Source organism: Trematomus bernacchii, unplaced genomic scaffold (genome assembly GCF_902827165.1).
Source record: "Trematomus bernacchii unplaced genomic scaffold, fTreBer1.1, whole genome shotgun sequence".
Taxonomy (NCBI): Eukaryota; Metazoa; Chordata; class Actinopteri; order Perciformes; family Nototheniidae; genus Trematomus; species Trematomus bernacchii.
Genome location: NW_022987782.1, coordinates 1,162,458 through 1,184,821, shown reverse-complemented (window position 1 = coordinate 1,184,821; position 22,364 = coordinate 1,162,458). Strand labels below are relative to the sequence as shown.

Sequence of the window (22,364 nt, the reverse complement as noted above, 5' to 3'; positions counted from 1 at the left end):
AACCAGTTAAGCCCCATGCCCCAGAGTCGCATGATGCAACATCTTGCAAGAAACAGCGTCTGAGGGCTTCTTAACTTTTAATAAACTATGAATGTGTCATACTCACTTAATGGGAAGAAACTCAGCTATCAGATAATATTAACCATTTTTAGCTAAACAAAACAAAAGGGTAATAACAAAGGCTTTGAATTAGCCCTGAGCGAAAGAATGCTAACGCATTTAGCACAGAACTCATGATAAAATACCCTTATTACTTATCGGATCTGCATAAGCAAGATATCGATTAGCAAGCTGGGATTCCACCGATTCCAGACATATAAGTATCATCACTGAGCGATCAGAACTCGCGGCGAAACGACAATAAACAACAACAAAGAAATTAGCTTGACGGAGCCAAAATGGCTAAAATGTCTTACCTTTGTTGTTTGCTGATCAAAAGTTGTGTTCAATGGCACATAACAACGCTGCTGAAGGTTAATCCAATGTGTCTGTGTCACTTTGAAATGATTACTGATAATCCATCTTCATATTTATGTCAATAACGGAGATTTCATATTAGCTGCTACGAGAGTATGACAGCTTCCGGTTTTGGGCATTCTGGCTACGCATCACTCATTCACCAATGGGTAATGTTTAGATGGATTTGAGGAACTTCCCCTCGATTCTATTGGCTCTAACGGTTAAAAAGAGCTGTCAATCATCAAAATCGACTGAGGGGGGCCAGAGATATAGAAAATGCACCCAAATGACCCCAGAAGTGGGTTTTATTTTTCTAAATCTCTCTAGAAAGGTCAAATGTCACTTATTTTGCAACAATCTTGATACAGGGTACTTATTATATGTTATAGTTTGGATTCATAAAGCTTTTAGTCTACTATCCCATAGGGCTGTCAAGTTAACACGTTAATAACGCATTAACGCAATTTTTTTTTAACGCCACTAATTATTTTAACGTGCGATTAACGCATGTGTATTTGTCCCCGCCCCGTAGTTTCAGAGCCCAAAGGCTTGACGTTGTTGTTGTTGTTGTTGTTAGTTGGATGGTGGGAGATTCTAGCGAGAGATATCGATACAAAAAAAGGTGTTTTAAACAGCAAGCCAAGCACACAGCTGATGCTGACAGCCCCGCTCCTGCCGCTCGCTTGCGGCAGACCACGCTTGAAAGTTTGCCGGGGACACGCCTGGACAACAACAGCGATAGCTAAATGGGTAGCTACAGCTTAACATTGTGGAGGACGAGGGGCTGCGTTAGATCATTCGGATCGCATCCAACGTGTTGACTGCACATCACAGCGCATTATTTTGACCCACAGTGGGAACTTCAGTCTCATGCTTTGACTGTTATGAAGACAGAGGAGCAGCATTTCGCCGACAACTGTAAACAGGCTTGTCTGTTTGAGCAACTGGCTCAGTGCAAAGGCAAGGCAAGGCAAGGCAAGTTTATTTATATAGCACCTTTCAACACAAGGCAATTCAAAGTGCTTTACAAAAATGGAAGACATTAAGAAAATGGCATTTAAAATCAGTCATTAAAAAGAAAAGATAATAAAATAAACATTAAAAGAAAAAATACATGGATAAAAGTTACAGTGCAGTTTAAGATGTGAATAGTTCAATTAAAAGCAGCGGCAAAAAGAAGAACACAGGGTTGGGAGAGAGTGTAAGAGAGAGAGAGAGGTTCCAGGTTGTTGAATTGAAAATATTCAGGAGAACATTTGTCATTGTTCAGAGGTTGTTGTGTTGAGAATATTCAGGAGAATATTTGTCATTGTTCCAATGACAATAAACAAACATTTGCATAAAGCGTATTTATCCACTCATATGTTGATAAGAGTATTAAAAACTTGAAAAATATTCCTCTAAGGTACATTTAGAACAGATAAAAAATGTGCGATTAATTTGCGATTAATAGCGATTAACTATGGACATCATGCGATTAATCGCGATTAAATATTTGAATTGATTGACAGCCCTACTATCCCATCATTCAAGGGTGGTTTTCACACTAAGTAATGTTTTTTTTTTGGACGGACACTATAATTTACATTTTTTTTTACTATGTTCAATCTGAATTTACTTTAAAATAAAAAAATTCTATATTGATTCTGACTGTTCTACATCCAACTCACAGGTTTATCATTGCTTTGAGAAAAAAGATTATTAATTTACCCCTTTTAGAAGTGAAGATATAGTCATTTGTTCTGGGAATGTCACTTTCGAGCCTGAGGCTTGAAAAACAGGCTCTGGGCTTAACAGGTTAAAGTGATGTTTAAAACTCAGTTAATGGGGCTCATTTTTTTTTATATTGCTTCAGTTTATAATCGTAACGGATCGAAAAGTTCAGATACATTTTTCAATACATGATGCGCTTCCACAAACAACAACCAACTTAATTATTACATTCAATGAAGTACATTATTCAAGTTTACATTAACTTTGGATAATGACACGGGAGAAATTAGCGGAAGCGCTCTCTTTTCCTCTCTCCCCCTCTCTCTCTCTCCTGACAGCCTGTCAGTATCGTCTCATGCAGCTCACTGATCCAGTAATGAGTGACCCGACAGTGAAGAATAAACATATTTATAACTAGTTTAGGTAGTTCCAGGGGTAGGCCTTTATAGAGAGCACCGATCACACTATTAAGAGTGAATATCAGCCGATAACGATCGGCGGCCGATCGATCGGAGCATCCCTAATTATTAATGTGAGTTTTTTATTTAGCCATACTGCTTAAACTTAAACGTGCTACAAAATGTGCTACACCCATGGATGAAGGGGAAATGAAACTCACAGAAGCATAAATTACGATTACTATATTGCGTGTATTTAAGAGCCATTTGAAATATTACCACCTTGGTTTAAGCTAACGTTAATAGCCATGTTAGTTCATGCAGCTGTCAATGAATGAGCAAGACCTGACGTGGTTGATTCACGACACCCTTACCCGCGTAAAAAGTATGGCAAATAAAACAATATGACTTTGCTCCATGTTGGACAGCGATCCTCCAGAATATTGTTCTGCTGCAGCACGGTGTGCTACGGCTACTATTAACGTAGCTATTATGTAAGGTGTTGGTATATATATATATATATTAACTGTACTTTTTTCCCCCAAAAGTTGTAAATGAAACAAGTGAAGTACATGTGATAAAGCCGTGGAGGGCAGGAGTTTATAAACCAAAGAGTAACCGCCCTTACGGGACGCTCTAATAAGTAAAGCGAACGTACCCGCAAGGACACCTGGCCTCCTATTGGTTGAGGGATTTTGACAGGGTTGTTGCACAAAGAATCCAAGCGCAGAGCAGAAATCTGAGAGCAGACATTTGACGAGCACACAGAAACAGCCCGAGTGCAAGGAGAAGGTTTTAAGCTGGAACACGGGAAATCTGTGCAAGCAGCAATATATCTGAGTGCAAGCGTACAGTTTGAGCAGAAGCAGAGCAAATCTAAGCGCAAGCAGGCACTATTTGAGTGCGAGGACAGGGTTTGAGGGAAAGAAATACATAATCTGAACGTGAAATCAATCAATTATGCTCTCAAATGTAAAGACCACGTTCTTGAATAAAGATAGGGAATAACCCCCATATGTAACAGGTAAGAACTAAAAACATGTCATGTTTCTTCCTGATAGTGTGCATCCATGGTGGGGATTTGAGTTGAAAATGACTAACATGACTCTATTGACTCTGTCCAGGTGTTGTATTGCTCTCCTTGTTGTGACACATGATTCATGTCAATAAATAATCCCCTGGGAGTGAAGGAAGATGGAGAGTACCTGAGAAAAAACACAGGGATTAAAGGATCACAGCTGCTGTCACGACAGAACTACATATATCAGTGTGTGAGCACACACACCATCAGAAAGTGCAGGTGGCTACAGCCTGCACATTAACCACAGGTATAGGTATGGTGTGGGCTATCCTATTTTGAACATATAAATGCTCCTCCAGTCACTTTGGGCCGTGCTGTTGACTTGCTGAACGCCCTTCCTTATGCAGCGGGAAACAACATTTGATCAAAACTTTCCAAAAGATCTGGAAATGAACTGGTGGGGAAGACAATTTTAGAATTAAACTGCTTTGACATCTGCCACCATGCTCTGATGAGTCATATGAAGGGGAAATGTCAACATGTTAATGGAGGGGATTCATTGATTTACTTTTATATTTAGCATGAAGCAAGTCTGAATAAAAGATGGGAATTGGGCACAGCAAAGGGAGAGTTGTGCTCTTGGTCAGTTCTCATGTGCCTATTTGACATTTTGCTGGCTATGTCCCTCTGTGTTTGAGCTGCAGACTAGTTTTTGTAATAAATGAAAAGCTCAATGTTTCCCTGGTGCTGTGCAAACCTCAAATAAATAGTTGTAGTCACTTTGAGCAGATTGCTGTGAGTGTGCATATTTTGTAAGAAAGAAAAGAGTTGTCAGTGAACATTATACTGATAACTTCAGTAATATTTTACACAGCCAATGGTTGAGTGCCAACATTATGAAGCATACAACATTTACATTAGTTCACAAATTCCTCTGAGTATTAAAGATAATGTAAGGTGTGATGGGTGTGTACTAATGCCTTTCAAAAGCATTTCAGAATCAGTGCTGTTGACGCAATTCATTACCTGCTGTGATCTCAAACTTACACCTCTTGATATGATACTTTGAAGAATGTCTTTAGAGGTTATTATAAATACCTCAAATAACAAAGTATATTTAGGAATGCTGATATACTGAGGTAGCAGCTTAATAAATCATTGTACTCATAAACCAATTTTGTCAAAGCAAATACTGAACTTGATATCTCATGTAGTTTGAACACAATGTTCACACTGTGCTCCTTTTTTGGTAAAACAGATAGCATCAAATGATTTAAATGTCTGTGCTTGCTGCTTTGAATGTGATATATAGAGCACTCTAAATATATTTAAGATAAGATAAGATGGACCTTTATTAATTCCTGTGGGGAAATTCAGGATATTATATTTCCATCAGTGCGTGAAAGTATGCCAAACCGTGAAAAGATGACTTCCTTCAGGATCATATATGGAAACGAACAACGAGTAGGATTTAATTATAGACACACTTCAGTCATTACAACAGAACAGATCATTTTACAAGTTCTGCGTATTTGAGATGATCCTATGATACTGAAATGAGCAGAAAATTAACAAATGTGAGAAAGTAGAAACGGTAATACACTCTGAAAAGACAGCTATACATTCAATTATTGAATTATAATTGCTCTAGCCACTGGGAATTGTTTGACATTTGCACTTGTAAATAGTTTGAACATAAATAATATTTCCAGTAATTGCTTCTCCTCTTTGAAGCTTAAAATACCTTTCGTGTCGATTAATACTGTAAAAATGTAATTCCAATTAGGCTGATAAAATGTCCATTTACTTCAATTACTGTGTTAAAAAAAGTCCATACATAAGAGCAACAACATGTCCTAACTTCTCAAACTTAACAGGCATGGCTTTTTCATTTAGCCATGCAGCAAAGATGAATTACTTTAGGCTCATTGTGTTCTCTTGTAATGGGATTTGAATAATTTGCATTCTTCTCAAATGAGCCCCTGTGTGACTGCAGTCCACACAGGGGCTATGATAGGCATAATGGAGAATTCAGTTTATCTCTTAAATAAACTGGAATGGCTTTGTTTTCTCATCGGTGTGTTTGCTTTCTGTGTACACGTTTTACTCTGTATCAGCTTTTAACAGCTGTAGCACTTAACATGCATTTTTTATTCAAATAACGGTGGTTTCAGCTCTGCTCAAATGTAAAACCAACTCCAATAGTATCATTTGACATCACTGGAGGGTCCATTAGTCATACTGTTCTGTGGGGTGTGGTTGGGGGGGGGGGGGGGGGGGGGGACTTGCCTACAGGGCTGAAGCTTTCCAGTCAGATGTCATCACATACAATCAGCTGAGAACAGGATGAGGCTCTCTGTGTCTCATTCACAGTGTTATGGCAGGGCCCCTCATCTCTTTTATGTCATAACCAAACAGCCTCCAGGGCCCCTTTGTTTTAATTTCAGCTGAGATTACATCCCATTATAGACAAACTGTGTCTCACTGATGTATAATGGGATCTAATTACAATGCCATATTTTGATTATTATGACTGTATGACATCATTTCACTTTGCGATTTAACCTTAAAACTAATCCTCAACCATCTCAACCAGTCTAGTGCAGCACTGAGTCATTGAGGCAGACACATTTATATTTTACCAGGAAACCATTGAATCAACTTGAAAGTAACCCAGTACATGTTTAGTCCTAAAGGAACAGAGAAGTACATATTAAGAAGACTTATCTCTTGGCTATTCCATGTTTGTAACGCAAATATGTATGCAGCTTCAGCAGTAGTTAGTTAGTAGCTATTTGAAGGTAACAGAATATGACTTCCAGCTCCTCTGAGTCACACATATTAACACGTTACAATAAGACAATATGTGTGACAGTGAGGTTGCTCAGTCCCCAGTTCTAAGGAAGTCCCAAAGCTTGGTGTGAATGCACTGTAGTTCTCATCCTGTGTGTGTAATTGATTGATTACTTGATGTCACAATCCCTAACGTTTCTGCTCTTCAGTGCTGTGGTTGATCTTGGAGACTTTTAAATAATGTGCCTACCATGACAGATTTTAATTTGAGACCCTCAAGGCAAGGCACGTTTATTTATATAGCACCTTTCAACACAAGGCAATTCAAAGTGCTTTATAAACATAACAAACAATAAGAGCATTAACCCTCTGAGACCCACATAGGACATTTCCGTTTTTGTATATGTTTGTGTTTTGCCTTATAGATTGTCATTTCTTTACAGTATAATCAAGTTTTACACATCCCAGAAATCAGCACAACCTCAGCTAATGATATATGTCACCCATTAGAGACTTATATACACTGTAATAGGGGATATTTGCCCATAAATAAACAATTAATAAAAAAACGGAGCTTGAATTTTTCACTTATTTTATTAAAAAGAACTGCTAACCATAACATTGAAAGAAACATTCAATACACAAAATTGCACACATTTATTATCATTGTATGATAGTGTTTTCTTGCGAGGAATTGTCATTTTTTGTCCTGCCAATTTTGAAGACTACACATGATATATATCATGGCAGTTCCTGCCCACAATCACTCATGGCATGCTGAGCAGATTCGTCTGAATTTTCATCGACATCGAACTTAATTATTACATTAAAATGATGTACATTATTCAAGTTTACATTCACTTTGGATAATAACACAGGAGAGAATTTCCCCAAATTAATTCCTCATTGGTTCCTCCAGCTAACTGGTTTGAACTGCTTATCACACAAAAACATTAATCAAAGTTGTTTGAAGGGAAAACAAATCAATTTGGAATGCTGATAACAGCATTCCAACTACTTGTTATGCTACGCACGAAAAGTTTATTATTCCGCCGGCTTATTTTGCCGCGCTTCTCCTCCCACATTCCTCATCACAGAAACTCCGTTCAAACATCAAAACATTCAGCTCGGTCGGGAATCGATTGCTATTACTTTTATCATTCATAACTTTCATAATTCCCGAGATATATCCCATAATTCATCACATTTTTAACATTGAAGTCAATGGAGAAACTCTTCAGACTTGAAAAATCTTCAAAATCTTCATGCGACTTCAACTGCTAACTGTTCCTTCATACTTTCACTCAGAAACCTCATTCGAACTTTAAAATGTTACACATCTTTCTGACATTATTCGTGTAACACAACTTTTAAATCTGATTCTTACTTTTAGAGATATTAAACATTGTTCAGACCTTGGTAAAGAGGCTTTCTTCAGATTTTAACATTAACTAGAGTGCGGGATGTCACAGCTAGAGGGTAGGACATCTTGAAATTTGCCTTCATATTTTTTTTTAAAACTGCCATAATTCCCAAACCCTACATTCCTGAGACATACTTTTTCATGACAAACGTAGGAAAACATCTCGTAGCTTGAGAAATGACAAATAATTCATCAAAATAATTAAACAAAATGCCTCTTGAGGGCATGAAGTGACAAAAACTTTCAACATGTCTCCATTAAGGCCCATTGTAAATTCAGCCTGATATTTCCTCACAGCAGCCGCACACCTTTAGTTAATCTGCCAAAAAAGGCCACATTATTGACCCGAAATTACACAAAAAGCAGACTCCGACGCTCAGGGTCCTTGACATGCTTCACGTCTTGAAATTTCACCGATATCTGTTACGGTTCTTCAACAAAACGTTCACATGTAAGAGGTTTATCTTTCATTCAGAACAATGGAAAGGCTCTCCTCTCACTGATTACTGCACATCACCATGGAAACCTTTGATCTCTGGGCTCAAGCACAGGTGTTTCATAACGTCGTTAGCTCAAACATAAACACCTGTGTGTTGGAGATATGACATGATGATGTCATAACTCCAACTGACATGCTCAGAACGCCACCAAACATCACATGATCGTTAACACTGTGGCCCTGAACAGCTCTACATCAAATCTGATGTTACGTAATGTGGTGTTACTATGGCAACGCATCCCTTGCCATAAAACACAATGTCGCTGTAACTCCAATGGACACGGTCCGATCGTCCCCCAATCTTCACCTGTATATCAACGGTACATGCCTCAACAGCTCTACGCCAAATCTGACATCTCACCATATGCCGCTTCCATGGAAACGCATCCCTCGCCATAAAACACGATGTTGTCGTAACTCCTATGCAAATAGTCAAAACAGCAGCAGACTTCAGATAATGGTTAATGGTCCGGCCCTCAACAGCTCTATGTCAATTATGGGGTTTCATCATATGCTGTTTGCAAGGAAACGCATCCCTCGCCATAAAACACGATGTCGCTGTAACTCCAATGGACACGATCCGATCGTCCCCCAAACTTCGCTTGTATATCACCGGTCCATGCCTCAACAGCTCTACACCAAATCTGAGATCTCACCATATGCCGTTTCCATGGAAACGCACCCCTTGCCATAATACACAATGTTGTTGTCACTCCTATGAAAATGGTCAAAACAGCCCCAGACTTCAGATGACAGTTAATGGTCCAGCCCTCAACATGTCTATGTGCCATTAGTGAGTTTTCCTCAAAAGCTGTTGCCATGGCAACGCATCCCTCGCCGTAAGATACGATATTGCTATAACTCCTGTGTAAATGGTCAAAAAGTGCTCAAACTTCACATGTGTGCTAACAGTCCAGCCGTGAAGACATCTATTTGACAATTTTGAGATTTCTTTAAATGCAGTTGCCTTGGCAACACATTGCTCGCTATGAAACACAGTTTTCTCATAACTTCAGTGAAAATTCTCCAAACGGCCCAAAACTTCACAGGTTTGGTAACAATGCAGCCATCAACACATCTAAGCGTCTTATAGGGTGTCATCAAATACCGTTGCCATGGCGACAGATCATTCGCCATCAAGTTAGTTCAAAAGTTTGCAGTTCAAATATTTTGCTGCTTTTCCAAGCCTTTTTACTTTCTTTAATTCTCTCATCACACATTCAAGCCCCCAGTGTTCATGTATCATTTCAATCTAAATTCTTCACTTTCTTCTTACACATTACATTTCAGCATAGCAGTTAAGCGTCAGCTTTTCAGCATAAAGCATTCCCACTGTGAATTTCTTCAGGAATTGCATTCTCTAGTTCACATTGCACTGTGAACATTGTGCTGTTCTCCTTTGCAGCCTGCTTGGGAAATGTCCCCCACAAACAAGCAGCAATGATCTGGAGCAAAGCCACGGCAGGCATGAATCTGTCTGATGAGTCCTCCTACCAAGAGGAGGGGCTGCTGGGTAACTCCACCTGGGCCTACTCCTACTATCACCAGAACTACACCCTGCCCCCCCCACTGCTACAAGGCAAGACCAGCACCTCCAAACCTGCAGCGTGTGAGCAGGTCCACATCGCAGTCGAGGTATGGACAGGGTGCTACTGAACACCAATATGCAGCATTTTTTTTACTCTTTCCTATTTTATTAACTTTGCTATTTCCATTTTAGGACAAGTCTTCTGCTTTTCTGCTCATCTACTCTAACCTCCCTCTCTGTGACACTGTGTTCTGCTCTCATCAGGTCTTCCTGATCCTGGGTATCATCTCCCTGCTGGAGAACATCCTGGTCATCACAGCCATAGTAAAGAACAAGAACCTCCACTCACCCATGTACTTCTTCGTCTGCAGGTGAGAGGTTCATAACATATGATCTTAGAATCAAAACTCTCTTTTTAAGATTGACATGTGCCAGGTCTGTATGATTAGTAAGTAGGTGGATTATTAAACGTGCGCCATTCTCCAGTGTTTCGGATAAAACATTTGAATAAAGAAACTGTTTCATAAATTCAAAATCTATTTCTCTGCAGTGCTATGTTCTTATGTGGGTGCCGATAAATTCATTGAATGTTTTATGTTTCAACAGTAGCCTTATGTTTTTTTGTGTTTCAGCCTCTTTGAAGCTATTGCATAGTTAAATCAATCGTTAAACAGTTTCCTAATTCACTTCATCCTGGGGCCTGACATGATTTGGGTCAACGCGGAAAATCATGTGGCCCCCGACTGAACCCCTGCTTTCCCATCACTTTTGAATTGTTGTGTAATACTCCTATATCAAGAGAAATTGATATACAATGAAAGAACAACACAAAGTGAGACAATAAGGGCCTTAAACTAAACCCAAACTCAGGACAAAGTGCAAAAAATGACATTGGGTAATTTGCGGCTGTTCCTTCAGGCCATGATAATTTCAGAAGTATTTACTGTACATGGTTATTGTTCATCTCTTCTTTATTGTGAAACTTTTCAGTGGACGCACATCTAGCTTTATGCTGGGCAGTGTTGATGGTCAGTCTGTCAGTCAATCACTTGGACTGTTATGTCTCACTAACTGTTCAATAGTCTGCTTTGACATTTTGTAGGAATATAGGAAGCATAGGGAGCATCTAAATATCTTGAGCCCCTGACTTTTCCTCTAGCGCCACCAGCAGGTCAATTAAATGTGTTCAATACTTTGCTTCGTAACCAAATACATACAAATAGATGCATATCCCATCAGCCTCATCTGTATGGCGTTATATTTGTGCCTCTATCCTGAGCACTCAATGAAACATGTTGAGCATAGAAAATGCTATTGAGCGCGCACTTGAACATTTTTGAGCACAGAGAAATATATTTTCTCTCATAAAATTCCTGCTCCGTGCGCAAGCAGACCGCTGCACGCGCTCTCTCTCCCTCGCTCGACCTCTCCACCCTGTGCGCGCTCAGCTTTGCCTGCCTGCTCGCTCAAGTTGTCACAGCGTTACAAATGTGCCACAAAACCAACCAATCGGAGAACTCGAGAAGGTCTATTCTGATTGGCTGGTCGTCTCCAACCATATCTTCTATCTGAGATACGAGAAGAGAGGGATTTTCGGTTGCCATCAGGCTGTTGACGTTCTTATTACACATCCATTGTTGACATTTACAGGACATGACAGACTCGAATGAAGAGAATAGTACGCCACAGTGTCAGGTGAGTTATACATTTCTAGTTTTCTGATATCACGTTATTGTTTGCAATGCCTTTGACGAAACCTTTTATCCGATCGTTTCAGATAAGGGTGAGTTTGCTATCCGGCAACATAGCTATATGGGTAGTTTAAGCAAACAGCTAACAAACCGTAGCCTACATGTACATGAACCCTTCTGAGGTATTGATCACTTGCTGTAAGCATTAGAGGTGGCAGAATGACAAAACATGTTTCTCTCTCTATCACAATTTTGGGTTGACCAGAACCTGGACCAACTTCTGTTTCCTGTTCTACAATGGGCATAGTAGAGCTTGCGTTAATTTTCAACCGGACAACTAAACAGATTAGGCTAGGATACCGGATAAAGTTAGCAACACACGTTAACCATGAACAGCCTGTTAATCCGTTCTCCTAATGTTATTTCATCCAACGTTGTGGAATTAGAGAAAAGGGGCTTCTTAACGTGCTTTTATCCGGGGTGGAGGGAGTTAAATATTAGTTTAATATAACATTGGGGCGTGTGATTGTAGTGGGTGGAGGTGGTGAAATGAGGATATCCATTTTGGAGTTCAAGCTAGTATAATATAGTTAACGTTACACAATAATAAGGAAGAGAGCTATTTTTGTGATACATCGCTATTGATATGGATTTAGAGTGCATATTTGAGACTTCCAAACAGTAAACAAAAACGTAACTTATGGGTGAGTGTTTTTAGCAGAGTCATATAATGTCCTTGTGATTCTGTTGATTATTACCTGTCTGTATTATGTTGCAGCTCAGCTGATTTTGGATTGATGGCAAAGGGAGAGGGACTTAAGTGAGAGTGAAAACACAAGGTAAGTTTAAAATAGGTCAGCAATTTCCCATCCTATAGGTTGCTTTATAGATGTATCTAACCCTTTCTCCTGTCTCCCTCTCTCAGCACAAGAACCCCAGGGGGATTCAATGGAGCCTGAAGACCTGCAATGAGACCCTCACCCTAAGCCTGAGTTTTGCAAGCCTCTCCCTGTTCCTTATTTTTATTAAACAGACATTAAGCTTCCCAATGGCGTGGTCTTCGTTTTGTGAAAAATATGATTAACTCACATATGTTGTTGCTGTTGTTGTCTTTTGTGATAGTTAAATTGCTCCTGCTGACTTGAGCCAGCCATTCTTTCCTCCTCTCTGTGTCAGTGGGGAAACTTTACATGTGTACTCCTTTCTCTGAGCGCTTGGATCATCCCCAGGCAGCACAGCAAACCATGGTGGAGACGATATGCCAGGACAACACGGAGGAAAAGGCACAGACAAACTGCATGACATGCTATTCAATGTTTATTGAATTCCATTTATTTACAATGGATGTTCCTAAAACAACACATAAACATCATCATCATGCTGCTGCTGCTAGTCCTTTGACTCATTGTGCTGTCAGTTGACAATCATTGATAGGCACCTGTTGGTCCCCTGTCCTTTCTGAAAGTCATAAAGATTACATTAGTCATTTACTTATGTCCTCAATTACCATGGGATTACTGAAACCACCATGAATTAAAGAAATGGTAGAAATTATTCTAATCTGAATTTTGAAGCCTTCCTTCCCATCCCCTCCCTCTAAATATATCAATAAACATTAGGATGTGATGCTCCTGACTACCATACAAGTTTAAGAAGATAATATTTGTTTTAAAGAATTCAAAGCAATACACAACAGCAACAGGCTCTGTAACCAAGGCAACGTTAGCCTAACATGTATATGTATATGCACGGAGCAGGAGTTTTATGAGAGAAAATATATTTCTCTGTGCTCAGAAATGTTCAAGTGCGCGCTCAATAGCATTTTGTATGCTCAACATGTTTCATTGCGTGCTCAGGATAGAGGCACAAATATAACGCCATACATCTGCAGCTACCGAGGTCTGCTGTCGTGGAGTTGTATTTTCAAGGCGCTGAGAGCTGCACGAGTCTGTGACTATTTGTGTGTGAAGGTAGAAGCTGTGCCTTGTTACTCTTGATTCAACATTTAAAAATACCTTTTATGCTAGCAACGCCACTTATAGCACCAAGTGTCTAGAATATATCTCTGCAGGAAGTGATAAAGGATGCTGTGGCTTTGCAGCATTGCTCCCTTTGATTTGAAATTGCATTTTATTTAGTGTGAAAAAAATTGCTTTTCACGCTAGACATGTGTCTCTAGAGCTTTGTCATCATTTGTATAGGTATGGCATCAGTCAATTACTTTAGTTCAGTGTAAAATATTGGAATTAATCAAATACATTTAATTATTTTTATTAAATAAAATGTAGTACAGACAGTTATTTTCCACCAGAGGATGAATAATTACATTTATTTTGGGCATTCTGCTCTAATTTGACCTATAGTCCGACACAAGTTATGGAATTTTGGCATGCTGTCACCGATTCCCCCCCCCCCCCCCCCGCTCTCAGTTCTGCTAGAGTTTTTGTTCCAGATTCTGCTCTAGCTGTCTGCTGAATCCTCTTCTTTAGCTCTCGCTGAGCCTTTTCAGTATCCGCACAGAGGTTCACGTTTCCTTTGATAAAGTCTCTGAGATCATGTTGTACTGTGAAGTGTCAGCGTGAGTACAGCATAGATCACATGTCCACACCTCGTGATAACCCCAAGTGCAGTGGAATGCATTTGGGTTTAAGATTTTGCAAGCAAGATTTTTTTCCATGAAATGCATTTTCTAGTTAAGTTGTTGTTTTACACTCTGACATGAATGTGTTGTCAAGCAGCTATGACTTCTACCTTGCAGGCTTCTGGATTCATGTGCATCTTTAAAAAATGCTTCCATGTTGTTCTAACCTTAAGCTACCCTGTTTGGCTGTTGCAGTCTGGCAGTAGCGGACATGCTGGTGAGTGTCTCCAACGCCTGGGAGACCATCATCATTTACCTCCTAAACAACAGACAGCTGGTAGTGGAGGATCACTTCATCCGGCAGATGGACAATGTGTTTGACTCCTTGATCTGCATCTCTGTGGTGGCCTCAATGTGCAGCCTGCTGGCCATCGCTGTGGACAGGTAATGATGGACAGAAACTAGCCCTTTTATTTCATGAATAAGTGAGTTTGCGTAATTACTTTGCTCTGCTTTCACTTTCTTCTTTAGTTAAGCTAATAAATATGTTTTATAAGCAAGTCAGTGGATCTCTTTTTGGATATTCCAGTCATTAACATTTTATGAGCTCAACTCTTGTAAATCAACAACCTCTCTCTAATTTCTGCCCAATATGTAACTACTGATCCTGTTATTGGAGTTTATGGATTAAAAGTCAGAATATCCTAACTAGGTGGAACTGCAATACCCAATTCCTGGAGTAGCTCTTTAAGGCCCCGTTTAGATGGAGACGGTTCGGGTTGTATCTGCTACTTTTTTCTATCGTATAGACGGTTCGTTCACACGAGGCCGTAACGGAACCGCGAAAATGGACCCCTCAAACGATAACGGGTCCCAAGGTGGGTAGATCTGCGGACGGAACGCTCTGGGGGGGTCAAACGGCTCCGTATGTACGCCCTATACGCCATAGCCCCGCCTCTCCTGCTCACCCCCGTGTCACCCGCGTCATTGCTGATGTGTTTCGCCAACAACAACAACCGAGTGTTTCGAGCCAGGTCCCGGTATCTCGCAGGACAGTGCACCCAGCAGGAGCCTCCAGCTAGATTTGATCGATATGGACATAAACGCGAGTGAAGTCTAATCGGACAGGAGAGAGAGATCAGAGATCAGCTGCTGCTGACAGAGACACGCAGCTCTGCATGATCACCTGCAGCTCCACCCGCTGTGATGGAGCGATGAGCGGAGCAAAACACACACTTCAAGTTGGATCATCACCCTTAGCTATTTTAATTGCCTCTCAAACTACCTAAACTAGTTATAAATATGTTTATTTTTATAGTCAGGTCACTCATTACTGGATCAGCCAGCTGCATGAGACGGAGTCAGGAGAGGGGGAGGAAGAGAGAGACTCCGTTTATTATTATTATATAGAGTCGTTATCAATTTGTTTTAAAGCTCAATAAATAACAAAGAAGACCTTTGACCGGCATTTTTCTAATTTTGTCCGGAAGATTTAAACTTTAACGGACATGTTGACCGGCGGAAAAAACAGAAGGGCAACCAGGCAACCATGCTTGGGAGGTCTTCTTCGCTGCTTTTGGTGTATTTTGTGGCGGAAGTACAGCGCCACTTACGGCCCGGCATATGTACTACAGCGTCTCCAGCGGGTCGAGCGGTCTCGTGTGGACGGACACGTTTATTGAGCCGACTTTTTTCATATCGAATTCGGTTCATTTTTGTTTCCGTCTCTGTGTAAATGGGGCCTAAAACTTAAAGCTCACCTATTATGCTATATTTGAACAATATATTATAGGGCCATATCTATACAAAACATGTCTCTGAAGTGTTTTGCTCAAAATACCAAACAGATCACCCATTGTAGTATGTTGTTACAATGTACCCTGTTACTAAAGTGCTGATTCTGGGTCTGGCCCTTTAAATGTAACCGAGCTGCTGTGACCACGCCCCTTTGGAGCTGATGTTGGCCACGCCCCTTTTGAGCGTCCGCATGCAAGCAGTGAGCTCTGTGAAGAGAAGGCTGTCTACCAGCAGAAACTCAGCTAAACGCTGCGGTGATTAAACGCCATATTATGTTCCAAACCACATCAAGCATTATTTCTGAAACAGTATGGAGCTCAAATGCTTTCTCTCTCGCAGGTTTACCACAAGGACAGTTCCTTTTATATCCGGCTTCTTTACACATATTCTCTCCAGTACAGCGTTAGCTCTGAGTGTTAGCGATGCTTGCTAATGTAAACACAGACCATATTACGTTCAAAACACGCATTGTTTCTCATTCAGCACATAGCTTGACATGTTCTTTCTTCAGTGTTCACCACTAGAACAGTGCCATTATATGTATTATATATATATAACAACTTTAGTCTAAGTCCCTCCTTTAGACATCCTGCTGAATACACAGACACACAGCTGGGGGAGGGGATTCAGCTAGCGACTGTATATGGGGACGATAGGTTGGGACGTGTTGGGACGTTGCCAGGAGTTCAACGTAAAGCCAGCCCACATTTTAGTAATGTCGTCATGACCGCAGCAAATCTGGATCAGCTCCGTTGTACCCCCCAGCAGCGGCACAAGGTGCAGAGGAGGAGGGCAGTGACATACGAGAGGGTCTGATGCGCTAATTTAATAGTAACACATTCATTGTACTGATTGTACATTTTGTTGAACATAAATACATATTTTTTACTCTTTCACATATACATGTTATCAGAATTGACTTTTTAGTAAATATTTGAATTTCAAGCACCTGTAAGTACTGCCCCATAATAAGTACATTTGAAAAAATAACAGATGTAAAATAATCTTTCTAATAAATTAAGAAAGTTGTTTTGAGGTCTGTTTTGTTTGTTTAGATCTACTATTAACACAGAGGAAATCACGATAAAAATACTTGTTACAAACAAACTGTTTCATCTTCAAACAAGTGCAAATAACAAAGCAAACTATAAACATAAATACAAAAGTGTAAAACAGCAAAACTATATACATAAATGCAAGTGTAAAAGGCCACTACGGCCAGCTGCAGGTGCCGTTCCTGCTGGGCTAGATCTGCACTGTGCATCTCCCTCAGGACTGTGGGGTGCTCCTCTCCTCGTTTCCTCTTGCCTGGAAGACAATAAGATAAGATAAACCTTTTTTAATCCCCGTAGAGAAATTCAGGTGTTATAGCAGCAACAGCAATAAGAAAGAAAAACACAGGACAGGTAAAGGTCACATAAGGATATAAGAATAAAATATATAAGTATAAACAACAGTAAGGATGAACTAAAGACAGTTCTGGCCCTAGATGTTTACAATGATTGTGAAAGTGAATTACATTATGTCCAGCCTGTTGGTAATGAATATAAATATATGTATACATATGTATGGGTATGTACCAGAGGTGGGGACTCGAGTCACATGACTTGACTCGAGTCAGACTCGAGTCGCATATTTTTTGACTTGAGACTTGCTTGACTAACATTGATAAAAGACTTGACTTGACTTTGACTTGGTATTCATGACTTGAGACTTGACTTAAGCTTGAGACAGATGACTTGAAAGGACTTGACTGTTTAAAATTAAATATTTGCGTTTGTTTTTGTAGTGAGATTTTACGTTTAGTTTTTTCGAAAAACGTGATTGGGTGATTATAGCGCCGTGCGCGCAAACCTGGCAACCCACTAGACTGCAGGAGCGTCAGTTAACATGGCAGCGGCTAGCGTTACTCCACAAATAGTGAAGTTTGGATTCAAGGATTATGTTGTCGATGACGCTAATAAGAAGAGAACAGCGGTATGCAGGGTCTGCAGCATAAAGATCGGTGACACGACCACCACAACATCCAACTTCATTCGTCACTACAAAAAAACCCACAGAGAAAGGTGCGTGAATGTGTTGTGTTAGCTAGAAAGCTAACGTTAAGTTTAAGCTACGTTAGACTTGGTTTCAAATCGATTAAGCACTAGAACCGCCAAGGGATTCATTTTGACTAACCCTGATACTGACAGGCTGTCAGGAGAGGGAGAGAGAGAGAGGAAAAGAGATGCCTCGTTTATTTCCCCTGTGTTATTATCAGAAGTTACTGTAAACTTTTGAATAATGTAGTTCATCTACTTTTAGTAGTTTGTTTAAATGTTTTAATTATGTTATTTTTGTTTGTAGAAGTGCATCATTCCTTGATTTATTGTAAAATGAATCTGAACTTTTTAATCTGTTATGATGATAAACTGAAGCAATTTCTAAATTAACCCAATTAAGTGAGTTTTACATCGTCCTACTTAGTTTATAAGGAAATTATGAAGAGGAACAAATTAAATGATTTGAAAATGATATCTATGTAGGTGCTGACGCTGAGGCGGTTCTAGTGTTAACATACATTTCAATTAAATATGTGTAATGGCAAATGCCATATATGATTTTCTTACCTGGAATTCTGCCTTTTTGAACAGACTTTTTGAGTCCTAGCTATATTGTCTGCAGTTCTAGGGTTAATATGAATCTAATATGATTGTCATCGGTCTAAATTAGATTTCAAATTATTAACTGTGTATGCAATGAAGATCATAGTGTGGGTTAAATCCATTTTCATAACCACTGTCTTTTAACTGATTTAAATGCGGAAACTGGGCTTATTCATCAGAATTTCGTATGACTTGACTTGACTTGCTTGACCTGAGCAATGACTTGACTTGACTTGACTTGCTTGACTCTCACCACAGTGACTTGGGACTTGCTTGATACTTGTAGGTCAAGACTTGAGACTTGCTCATGACTTGCACATGTAGGACTTACTCCCACCTCTGGTATGTACAAATATACAGTCATGAAGTAAATGGATAATTACAAATGAATATAAGTATGAATAAATATGAGACCAGTTTAAAGTCCAAAAATCTAAAACAAAGCACAGTCCAAAATAAGTGGAAAGCAGTGCAGGTCCATGTGTCTGCTGCACAATACTTAACAATGAACAATATACAAGAATATATTAGGATGTCACACATAATTGTACTAGCTGCAACATTAATAGTGATTCTTACTACTTTTACTTTTGGTACGTTATTTTACTTGTAACAGAGCATTTCCACACAGTGGTATTGCTTATGTTACCTACTGACGATGATCTAAAGTTTAAAAAAAGTCACAATTCCAGTCGTTTTGCCATGCCTATTTCTTACCTAGAACCACACGCTGGCTGTCGGTGCTCTGGAGCACTGCCATCACTCGTTGTTCGGGACTCCTCCTCGCTAGTCACAACGGCATCTAGAACAGCATACATGACTTGTTAATTCCACAAACTACTGCAGCACAATACTAAATAGCAACAACAACTCTAGAAAACTGGACGTAAACAATGGTATATATATGGTGTTAGCAAACAATAGCTCTAGCTAATGCTATCTGTGCTAACCGTAGCTCTTCGGGGCTCTATAAAAGCATGGGTTGTCGAACATAAATCTAAGGATAAAATAGGTTTGTTTGTTAGAAATTTGCTTTACAATAGATAGCGACACAGCGCTTTCAAGCAAGAACAGAGCGTTAGCAAAAACCTACCATCCTGCATGAATGCCGGACGCCGTTGCCGAGTCCAGGCTTCGTTTCGCGTTGCGCCGTCGAGCTCCCCGCTGTATTTTTTCATCCGCAACGAGATTGAGTAACGTCTGTACCTCGTCAAATGACCACGGCATGTTTTTGTTGTTGCTGCCATTTCTTTATGGATTTGTTGACTGTAGCTCGTCTGTTTTAAAAATGGTGCTTATGCAACGCTTGGAGACTGTCTCGCCGAAGAATTGTGACGATTCTCTCTGACCAATCAGCAGTCGACAGTGTTTACGTCACTAGTTTAGCATATTCAGCTCGGTTGTTGGCTCGGTAAGAACCTCGATTTTGGAGGGCCAGAAAAAAGGTGAAAAAGTAGCCCTGAGCCGGAACTACCCCTAGTGGAAAAGCAAAAAGAAGCAGGCCGGGCCAACCGTGCTACGTGCTGCAGTGGAAAAGCGCCATTAAAAAGTCTGTTTACATTATTTTCATTGATTGAGAGAGAATTTGATGTGTCAGGGGAGGTCAGTGGTGTGGGAAAGTGGGACACTGAACGGGAGGGGGACGTGGAGGTGTGACACTGAAGCTGTTGGGAGGTGTCACGGGGGATGGTGTCAGGACTGAACTCTTTGTCTTCAAATCTACAGTAGAACTGATTCAGGCGCCGTTTACACGAGGAGAAAACTGCTTGTATCTGCATAGTTTCGCGTGCGTATAGCCCTATTATTTACACGAGGCCGATAGAAACTGACCCCACAAACAATAACGGGTCCCAAGGTGGATAGATTTGCAAACGAAACGCTCTGGGGGGTCAACCGAGTCCGTGTAATCACCTCTATACGAATATTTCCTGAAAAAATTGCGATAGCCCCACCTCTCCTGCTCACTGCTGCTGTAGCAACTATCAAAAATAGCTGTGTTAATTAAACGCACAAGGGGTTCTTGAATGAAATAATATTATAAAAGGCAAACCAGAATTGTTAACGCCCAATATACTCCTTAAACAAAATAAACAGAGTCAGATTTCATGCATTGATCCATTATATTGACAAAGGAGGATCTCACCCGGTGTTTGTAGAGAATATCTCTCTTTCTGAGAAACATTTACATTTTACATTTAAATCCCGCTCATGCGCAATTCATTTGCCGTCTCGACGCGGGAGAGTGTGGCTGTCTCCTCTCTGCTCTGACTGCAGCTGAGCTGCTGCGGGGTGAGCGCCTGTGAGTACTATGGGAGGGTAGAGGGGCTCACGGCAGCACCCGCGGCTCGTTAACTGCTGAACAATATGTGAGTCTCCAAACACCAGAAAAGTCCCTAATAACACCATTACAAGTCGTTAAATTAGTCGTTAGTCGCTTTTGACAAAAATAAGTAGCCGGAGGGTTTGGAAAGCCGCCGAATTTAACGAGAAAGTCGCCAAGTTGGCAACACTGGAAGGGTAGCCATGGCAACATTGTTGCGCGGCTGCTTCTGGGTCTTCTTCTGCTGCTTTTGGTGTATTTTGGCGGAAGTTACAGCGCCACTTACAGGCACGGCATATGTACTACAGCGTTTCCAGCGGCCTCGTTTGAACAGACACGTTAAATGAAACTAATGCATGTGAACGGAAGACTTTTTTGAATACGCATACTGTGCATAAACGCAAACGGTCCCGTGTGAGCGGGGCCTCAGATCATTTGCAAGGAGTTGGTCGTTCATAGAGAGTGAGGTTTTTGGCTTGTAGTTTATGATCTGTCTAAAGGCTCAGACACACCAGGCCGATATTGGCCGTCTTCGGTTGTCTGGCGACGAAGCGTGCCCTGTCGCCCAAAGTCAATTTGGTGTGTCCCGAACCCTCGGCCGTGACACACCTTATTTGGCCTTTCACGGTCGACACAAGCTATCGGGCCAAGAAACCACTCTGATCAGCTGTTCAGCTAGCAAATGAGAAGCGAAACGGAAGTGAGGGACGTAAACAAACGATTTAAGAAGGCACAGGACAGCAGCTAAACCCCAGCAGGTGATACTTAACCTGTTAAGCCCTGAGCCTGTTTTTCAGGTCTCAGGCTCGAAAATGACATTCCCAGAACAAATGACCATATCTTCCCTTCTAAAAGGGTTAAATTAATAATCTTTTTTCTCAAAGTAATGATAAACCTGTGAGTTGGATGTAGAAAAGTCAGAATCAATATAGATGTTTTTTATTTTAAAGAAAATTCAGATTTTACATAGTAAAAAACTGTAAATTATAGTGTCCGTCCAAAAATTCTTTTTTACTTATAGTGAAAACTACCCTTGGATGATGGGTTAGTAGACTAAAAGCTTTAGGAATCCAAAGTACAACATATAATAAGTACCCTGTATCAAGATTGATTCAAAACAAGTGAAATTTGACCTTTTTAGAGAGATTTAGCCAAAAACCCCCACTTCTGGGGTCATTTTGGTGGATTTGACCTATCTCTGGCCCCCCTTGCTCGATTTTGATGAATGAAATCTCTTTATAACCGCTAGAGCCAATGGAATCGAGGGAAAGTTATATACACACCAACACGTTAACAAATAAGGAGTGAGAGTGACGCGTAAAAAAAACGGAAGCTGCATACACTCTGGTGGCTACCATTAGCAGCTAACTTTTCCGCTCCGATTTTTACGTAAAAAATGGAATTATGGATTATAAATAATTTCTTTAAAGTCACAGGTACATTATCAACCTATGGATCCACAGTTGTAGTATTTTTTTTTTCCGTTTTAATGCCAT

General features: G+C 40.3%; 1 protein-coding gene across 1 annotated transcript in view; it reads left to right on the top strand.

Moving 5' to 3' along the window:
* The window catches only part of LOC117497414 (melanocortin receptor 5-like), a 43,047-nt gene that overhangs the window by 4,442 nt on the left and 16,241 nt on the right, over positions 1 to 22,364 (top strand). The window contains exons 2-4 of the mRNA XM_034149391.1: positions 9,712 to 9,941; positions 10,099 to 10,205; positions 14,362 to 14,550. Of these exons, the coding sequence (XP_034005282.1) occupies positions 9,747 to 9,941; positions 10,099 to 10,205; positions 14,362 to 14,550 (491 nt within the window). The 5' untranslated portion in view covers positions 9,712 to 9,746. The remainder of the gene's footprint in view (positions 1 to 9,711; positions 9,942 to 10,098; positions 10,206 to 14,361; positions 14,551 to 22,364) is intronic.